The sequence below is a fragment of the Euphorbia lathyris genome, chromosome 9, assembly GCF_963576675.1.
Source record: "Euphorbia lathyris chromosome 9, ddEupLath1.1, whole genome shotgun sequence".
In the NCBI taxonomy this organism is placed as follows: domain Eukaryota; kingdom Viridiplantae; phylum Streptophyta; class Magnoliopsida; order Malpighiales; family Euphorbiaceae; genus Euphorbia; species Euphorbia lathyris.
In genome coordinates, this window is record NC_088918.1 from 28,526,521 (window position 1) to 28,535,074 (window position 8,554).

At 39.6% G+C, this 8,554-nt stretch overlaps 1 protein-coding gene and 1 non-coding gene across 2 annotated transcripts; one reads left to right on the top strand and one right to left on the bottom strand.

Annotated features, from left to right (window-relative positions):
- Window positions 1–6,035: 6,035 nt before the first annotated feature.
- On the top strand, window positions 6,036–7,743 carry LOC136206646 (transcription factor MYB14-like). The gene is made up of 3 exons (XM_065997792.1): window positions 6,036–6,308; window positions 7,258–7,387; window positions 7,495–7,743. Exons 1-3 carry the CDS (start codon window positions 6,176–6,178, stop codon window positions 7,694–7,696), a joined length of 465 nt encoding a protein of 154 aa, XP_065853864.1. The 5' UTR covers window positions 6,036–6,175; the 3' UTR covers window positions 7,697–7,743.
- An 86-nt stretch (window positions 7,744–7,829) lies between these two features.
- TRNAR-CCG (transfer RNA arginine (anticodon CCG)) lies at window positions 7,830–7,902 on the bottom strand. The gene has a single exon. It is a non-coding gene; the product is annotated as a tRNA-Arg (tRNA).
- Between the last annotated feature and the right edge of the window lie 652 nt (window positions 7,903–8,554).

Consider the following 8,554-nt stretch of genomic DNA (forward strand, 5'->3'; position numbering starts at 1 on the left):
GAAAAGCGGCCTATTTCTCCATGATCAATGATTGCCTCTATAGAAAGTCATTTAGCCATCCATGGTTAAAATGCATTCTGCCAGAAGAGGGACAACAGGTCCTCAAGGAGCTACACGAGGGATCATGTGGGGCCCATGAGGCATCCGCCACTATCTTAAAAAAATCCAGGTTAGCAGGGTTTTATTGGCCCACTGCCGAGCTTGATGCACAAAAATTGGTGGAATCATGCCATAGTTGTCAGATTCATGCGAATGAATCACACACGGCCAAACATCTCCAGAGGCCTATCATTGAAGGGCGACCCTTTGCCATCTGGGGAATTGACATCGTTGGACCATTTCCTCCTACTCATAGATAGAGGAAGTATGTGATAGTGGCAGTAGATCACTTCACCAAGTGGGTAGAAGCCGAAGCTGTCTCCTCCATCACGGCCGAACAAATGGTGGAATTTGTTAAAGACAATATCGTGGGAAGATATGGCGTACTCCACACCATCATCACTGATAACGGAACACAGTTCAACTGTGACGAATTCAAAACTTTTTGTGAGAAATTGGGCATTTTGAACAGATTCGCCTCCGTTTATTATCCTCAATCCAACGGTATGACTGAAGTTACGAATCCGACGATCGTAAAAGGAATAAAGAAAAGATCGGGGGAACATGATAAGAAGTGGGTGGATCAGTTGACAAACGTCTTATGGGCGTATCGCACCACTCCTAGAACGGCCACAGGAGAAACACCATTTGCCCTCTCTCACGACGTGGAAGCTGTAATCCCGGTTGAAATACTGGTCCCAAGTGATAGAGTTGCATTCTATTGCGAGGAGGCCAACAACCACAGACTAACAGAGAGTCTCGATCAAGTGGAGGAGCGAAGAGATAAGGCTTATGTACGTATGGCGGCATACAAGCAGCGGATCGCCGCTTACCATGACAAAAATGCCAAACCTGTAGACCTGAATGTGGGAGACCTCGTGCTCCGCAAGGCGGACAAGATCCAGTCTCGAGAAGGGAAGGGCAAGCTAGGGCTCACCTGGACGGAACGATACCAAATAGTGGACAAGATTGGGTTCGCCACATTTAAGATTCAAGACATGGAGGGGAACACATTACCACGCACGTGGATCCTCCAAAATCTCCGCAAATACTTTGTCAGAAAATAAGATGTACATACGGTCTTGAGTACTCTTTTTTCTTTAGTAAGCTTTTTTCCTATGTGGTTTTTCTTATTAAAGGTTTTAACGAGGCTCACATGTAAGACCTGCTTGTTGTAATAAGGCATTTCTCCTATCGATAAACATCAATTGTTCTATTGTCTATGTTCTTTTTAAAAAATTTATTGCAGCAATATAAATATTCTAGTCTTAAAAAGAAGGGGGGCATCCAACGCTCTCCACATTGAGAAAGTACTGCTATCTTATAGCTACTTTTTCTCCTCAAAAATAAGAGGACAAGTCTCATGGGCGGATCCATCTCTAGAGGATCCCCATTCGAGATAGAGTTAAAACGATCCTTGGACGCAAGGTCTTTACACTCTCTTACTCCCTTTCCAAAGAAGGGTCTACAAAGTCCTCTAGGCGAATCACTTCACCTCAAAGATAGGTCGCAAGATGATCCCTGAAGGCAGCTTTACTTCCTCTAAAGGAATAAAACAGCTTCAAACCTTCACAAAGGTTCGCACAATGGAGTATGGTTGGCCACCTACTCCAAAATAAATCCTAGACGCTTATATATATTTACTTACGCAAATGTAAAGGTAAAATAAATAGCTACCATGAGGATTAAACAAATTGTACTTAACAAGTTTTACAAAACAAAAAAGGACATCAAGTAATCACAGGAGCATCCTCCTTAAAATTCTTCTCGCCAGAGGCACCCGCTTGAGAAGCACCTGTTTGAGAGGCTTCCTTCTCGACAGCCACGGATACACTCGCCAAGGGGACTTCCTTTTCCACGAAAAGTGTTTCCCCAGGAAGAACGGTGCCATCGGTTATCAGCTCCTCGCCAGACTTCGGGGGTACTTCCTCGAGATCCACTAGCTGGACGGTGGTGGCAGGTTTGCTTTCTTCAACGGGTCCCTTCATCCATTTCCGAATATAGTCTCGGAGGTATTCTTTGATGTCAGGGATTTTGTTAAATTTAAGAACATCTTCTGGCTCTGGAACGGCGAACTGCGGATCTGTGAAATCGATCTCAGGATGCGCCAGCGAGATATACGCCATGATCAGTTCGCCGTAAAAGAAAGCCTGCTCGCCAGCCATGTACTCAGCTTCTCCTACAGCATTCTCGAGCTCCTTGGCATCAGCCTCGATCTTCTCCTTCAGCTTTTTTATCTCGGCATCCTTAAGGGCTATGGCAGTAGTGGCGGATGCTATATTCGCCCTGGCATCGGCTATTTCCTTCTCCAGCCTATCTATGGTAGCCTTATCCGCCACACCTTGAAGGAGCTCTGCCTCCATAGCACGTATGCGAGTGTACATCTGTCAAAAGCAAACCCTTTCGTCAAGAATGAAAGAACAAAGGTATAGCTTTTTCTGAAAAAGTTCCTTTCTAACAAGGGGACCTACCGTAAGAAGCTCAGTCTTCCCCCTTTGCGCATGAATCGATCCGGGAATCTGATTCTGATTCCTCTGCACTTCGCCCAACTGGCCCAGAGCCTCATCCAAGTCATTGATAACAGACTCATTCTCTAAAGATCCCTCGGCCCCATACTTAGCGGACCAGTATTTGCCTAGGTCAAGCTTCGCCGTCTGCACGAAGAAGTAAGGATCAAAACTTAAATTCTAAACATAATGAACGGGCAAAAGATAAAGGCGACCTACTTGTTCCATCTCCCCCGCAGGCATGGCGGATCTCATGGCGTCCACCATAAACTTGGGACCACCAGAAGCTGCAGGCTTCCTCCTTTTCAAAGGCGGATCAACCATTGCATCCGCCAGATGTTTCCCTGTGTCCTTTTGAGGATTTGCCACCTGAGCTTTATTGCGGGCCTCATCCTCCAACAACTTCCTACGCTTCTCTGCAAGAGCGTGATTGGCCTTAGATAAACCCCTTACAAAGAAAACAATAAAGTAATCAAGGTTCAAGAAGAAAACAAAGTTACCTTGATCAAACTGTGTAATCTTCGAGTAAATGAACTTGTCCCCATCTTTGTGAATCAGGGGAATATCGCTCATCATGAAAGCTAAAGCATCCGCATATGTCCAGGCATCCGCCTTGACACTCTTCATGAGGTCCGCCACTACCTCATCACTCGCCGTCAATATTCGCATATCACCCGCCATATGCAGAGGTTTGGGATTCTAGAATGTTGGAAAACCCAATGATTCGCCCTCGTTTATCTTCACGTAGAAGAATTTCTCATCCCAACAGTGGACATTGGACATTTTGCCACTGAATGGCGAATACACTCCAAATTTTGCAAAAGTAAGAAACGACTCTGACTTTCGCTTTGACGGTTTGTGAAAAGCTCTAAAGATCCGCCCAGTGTATACTACCCCTAAGTTCGAAGCTAGATAGCAATCTAAAGCAATATCCAACCAGCCATTGGGGTGTAGTTGGCTGGCGGTGATATCAAAATAGGAAAGGATGTCCGCCATCATCTTGGGAAGAGGAAGTCGGAACCCTCTATCCACGTGACTACAATACACAGTTAAAAAGCCACTTGGCGGACATGAGGGACGTTGATGAGCCGCCGCTAATTGAGTCTCATAGTTATTGATCCATGGGAAGCGAATCGCTAGATCCGCCAGATCCGCGGCACTCATGCGAGACGAAGTGGACTCCGCTCGGGGATTTTTTTTCCTAGGTTGGGAAGAGGAAGAGGCCATTGTTCCCAAAAAACGCCTAAAATCTACAGCCGGCGCGGCACTAGTGGCCGAAGTAGAAAGAATTTGACTTCTAGTGGAACGAGTTTGATAGCGATTACACGCCGAGTTACGCAACTCAGCTAAATCGGAACAAGCTGTGTCCTCGGAGGAAGATGAATTTTCCGATGACGACGTAGTCCAACTAAAACTAACCACAATTTCGGGAGGAGGGGTCAAATTAAAAAGCTCAGAGGTTGATCTAGAAGAGGATGAAGAACTCCTAAACTTTCAGAAAAAATAGAATGAGAAAAGATGAACTTACATGTAAGAAAGCTTTGAAGGAACTCTGAAACTCCCAGGAAAAGCTTCGAGCAGTGAAAAGGCAAATGGAAACGAAATAGGGAAGAAAGAGAAAGAAAAGGAAGAAGAAGGCGTCTTCTCTTTCCTTGGACAGGGCGCTTGTTACACGTGTCACTCTGCGATTGGCATCGAACAGAGTGCTCATTAATGCAAGTAGTCATGACGGCGCGTAGAAGCTCAAAAGCCCTAAAGGACTTTAAGGGAACTTAGGGGGGGCTTCTAATAACATTGAGATATTATCCCGAGGACTAAGAGGGATATTCACCTAAAGAAACGCCACGTATTAGCGAGATCCGGCTGGCGGATCACCGGATCTCCAAGGTCCCATCAAAAGAGACCCGCCGGCGAACCTATGAGGCGAATCTCTTTGAACACTCATTCGCCATTATAACGGCTGGGCCGACCTGGCCATAAAGACCATTAATGAGCTATCAATTAGCTAACCGCCAGCCTAAGGATAACTTGTAACCGCCATTAATGGAACATTAATGGAGACTTTCTAGTTACTAAAGGTTACAACTTTCTAGCTATATATAGCCTACGTCTCAGGCTATCCAGGTACACATTCCCTTACCCTTTGTCAATTCAGTTTGCTCTCTTGTTCCTCTATACTGACTTTGGCATCGGAGCTTCCCCCCATCGAACCCAACGACGCCCCCACAGGGACGGAAGTTGATCAGAATTTCTCTACTTGTCATCACTACCCAAATGACATAACTTATGATTCACATTTGTCAAAACATTAAGAAGAAATAAGTCTGTGAAGATCTTGTCCGACTAGTCTGTGAAGATCTTGCACATTGACCTAATTACACATATGGCGGATACCCGAATAATGGTGAATCACAACTTCATTCTTGGATCCTTGGTTCTATCTACGATCCTATCTCCTTTCTCTTGGCTTCAGCTTGCACTCTTTTTTTTTCGTCGCTCTTAAAATCTCACTAATTACGCAACTGTAGGCCAACTCCCCAACTCAATTAAGGTACTTCTAAATCCACACCACTCCAAAAACATATCGTCTTTCTGGTATTACTATAGACCCTATGATACCTAATAGTATCAGTGATAGCCCTACACATTCAAACCAGTAATTCCAACCCGCCTAACGCGGTAAGAAAAAATAGACGTCCTCCTCTCGCCCTTCTACATAAATGATATTCATATTTTTATGTTAGCTGTTTGTTTGTACCTTCAGTAACCCTTAGTTTCTTATGAAAAAAACAAATTTGTTTTCACGTTTTGTCAAACAGGTATCTATGGATTTTTTTTGTCCAAACGAGAAATGAAGTTTTCGTTTTGCTAAAAATAATAATATTTTAGTTTGATACTATAAAAATAACCGTTAAGGACCTGAAAATGAAAATTTTTAAAAATTAAAATTGGTTAGTATCACATTTACTATGAAACCAAATTCTTTATTTTCCAAAAGCATTATTTTCAGAACTTTCTCTCTTTAAATATTCAATTTCTCTCTAGTTAAACAACATTAATGATTTCAAAATTAAAAAATTAAAAAATTAAAGTTACTTAAATTTAAGATTGTCAACAACTATTTTAATTTTGAAGTTTTTGTTTTTAGTAAAGCGAAAAATCGCAATCATCTTCTAGTAAAAAAAAACATCACTCTTTTGAAAAAAAATCCACCGGTACACTTTTGATTTAATCCAACAGAAATTACTTTAAATAAATTAAGAAACAAAAAGTTAATAAAGCACATAAAAGAGAACAAAGGGCCCGGGGGCATGATGTATTAAGGCGAAAAGGAATGTAATTGGATGGGCGGCTATGGAAATGAGCAAGCCCATTGTACTGAGCATGCTAGTTTTGACTATATATAGTACCAAAAATTCATTAATTCTCATCAACAATCACTAAAAAAAAAAAAAAAAGTAGTTTTGAAAAGCATGCAATTCATGTGCAAGAATGTTGTAGCATGAAATAATAAAAAGACATATAGTAGTATTTATTAAGAGAGAGAACAAGGAAAGGAAGTAAGAAAAATGGGGAGAGTTCCTTGTTGTGGAAAGATGGGGTTGAAGAAAGGAGCATGGACACCTCAAGAAGATCAAATCTTGGTTTCTTATATTCAACTACATGGCCATTCCAACTGGCGAGCCCTACCCAAGTTAGCAGGTCAGTTCCCATTCTTCTTAATTCTATACAAACCCCCAAGGAAATGACGGATCCTGTCGGGATCCTGTGGGGTTCGAACACCCACTGATCGCTGAAAAACGTTAAAACTTTTTTGAAAATTGTATACATGTTTATATAAAACACTATTTAGCACTCGAAGACCACCCTAAACTTCCATGTTAGTGAATCGTGGATTTGTTAATGAGGCAAGGTATGGGCTTGGATGACGATGCACTTGGGTGCCCGAAAAATCTTTGGGAATGGTGATTTGTTCTCCTTATCTTTAGTACTCATCGCAAGATGAAAATGTCAAATCTTTTCAGATTAGATACCTTGATTTTTTTTTTTTTATCTCTATCACCCTAATAAAAAAAAATAGCATCGTTCTAACCTGCCAAAAGGTTAAAAAAGTTTATCCGACCCTCGCATTCTAAGGAAGAGCTAGCCTGGGACTTGGAGAGCCAGAGCCTCTCTGACCACCGGCATTACTCCTAGAGACTGTTGTTCCATGACAACCTCTCTAACATTAGTTTATTTTGATGCAGATATAGTATTGTTTTAATATTTCAAAATAATTGAATTTGTTAATATGGTTAATATGAATATTTTTAAAAATTAGCATTTAATTTATAAAAAAAATGAGAAATATCCATTTTTTAGGTTGAATATTTTTTATATTGTAAAAAATTTCGGTGTCTCTTATTTTATCGGTTTCTTATTCAATTTCTGACATGTATCAAATTAACCAAAATTTACTAAATTAATCAAAATAAAATAATTGTGCCATATATCCGAGTTTGAATACGTGGTACACCAAAACGACAAAGTTTAGTGTATCCGATTAAAAAGAATTTGCCCAAACATTTGGAAAATTGCCACCGAATTCTATAAAATTGGCTCCCCCGTACTTTCACCACTCAGTTTTTAGAGGGTGATTATATACCTGCAGGTTTACTAAGGTGCGGAAAGAGTTGCAGACTTAGATGGATAAATTATCTAAGGCCAGACATCAAAAGAGGAAATTTCAGCATTGAAGAACAGCAAAGTATCATCAACCTCCATCAAATTCTTGGAAACAGGTTTCTTAATTAATTTCCATTCTTTTTTGTTACAATAAATTAAAATCAAGAAGATTTTGTGTTTTCTCTTCTTCTTTTATTTAGTTATTAATACCATCCATGTTCAGATGGTCTGCAATAGCAGCAAGATTGCCAGGAAGAACAGATAATGAAGTCAAGAATTATTGGCATACCCATATCAAGAAAAAGAGACTCAAACAGATTCCCAGCCCTAAGAATACACCAGTTGCTGGATTTGAAGTTGAATCAATTAATGTAAATCATATGGATTATTGGTATAATATCTTCCTCAATGCAGCTGCTAATTAACTCTTCTTATTGTTACTTAATTAATAATAATCCTGTTTTCACTCATTCATGTCGGCTGCAATTTGAGCTTTGGGGGTTTGTTTCATCAGTTTTTTTCCACCTAAGATGCAAAAATGCATAAAAAATAAAGAGGCGTTCACGGTGGGACTCGAACCCACAATCTCCCGCTCCGGAGGCGAGCGCCTTATCCATTAGGCCACGCGAACATCACGTTCGAAAGAGGAAGTTTTATAATAATATATTATATCTCTTTTTTATCTTTTTCTTTTTTTTGAAACATTTTCAGTTTATTCTTATTCTTTTAAGATGGAAATTATCACTGAAAATATACTACTGCAACAAATCGTATCCAAATTCTAATTTTTATTTCAACTATCTATCTTTTCATATAGTGTAAAAATACCTTTAACGTCTAAAATGATGTAATTAATGATCATGCGTAGTACTTCTTGCAGACCGATATTTGGATATCATTTTATATATTATAATAGATGACCATGCGTAGTATCATTATTACCCTATGCTAAAAACACGCGTTAACTTTCGACATCTAATTTATACCTCTTTAACAACTAGTTTGTCATTTTATTTTGTATTTATTTTACAGTTTAGTTTCTTTATGATTTCTTATAATTTACATCTAGTATATTTATTTACTTTTTACAAAATTGAATTATTCAGCATGTAATTTCTTGTTTATTTCTCATTTCTTGTGATCAATAATTTTATAAATAAAATAAAAACAAGAAAAATTAAAGAATTTCTTAGTGTTGATTTTTATTTCTGTAGAAAATTTGTTAAGATTGTTACGTTTTTTATAAGTGTAATCAGGAACCCAAAAGGGATTTTTATTATTTT

What these genes read in the sequence shown, in the direction of transcription:
- LOC136206646 (XM_065997792.1), top strand. Translation starts at nt 6,176, where the DNA reads ATGGGGAGAGTTCCTTGTTGTGGAAAGATGGGGTTGAAGAAAGGAGCA. An exon ending in AGCCCTACCCAAGTTAGCAG is followed by an intron (nt 6,309 to 7,257) that starts GTCAGTTCCCAT and finishes ATATACCTGCAG; the next exon opens with GTTTACTAAGGTGCGGAAAG. An exon ending in CATCAAATTCTTGGAAACAG is followed by an intron (nt 7,388 to 7,494) that starts GTTTCTTAATTA and finishes ATCCATGTTCAG; the next exon opens with ATGGTCTGCAATAGCAGCAA.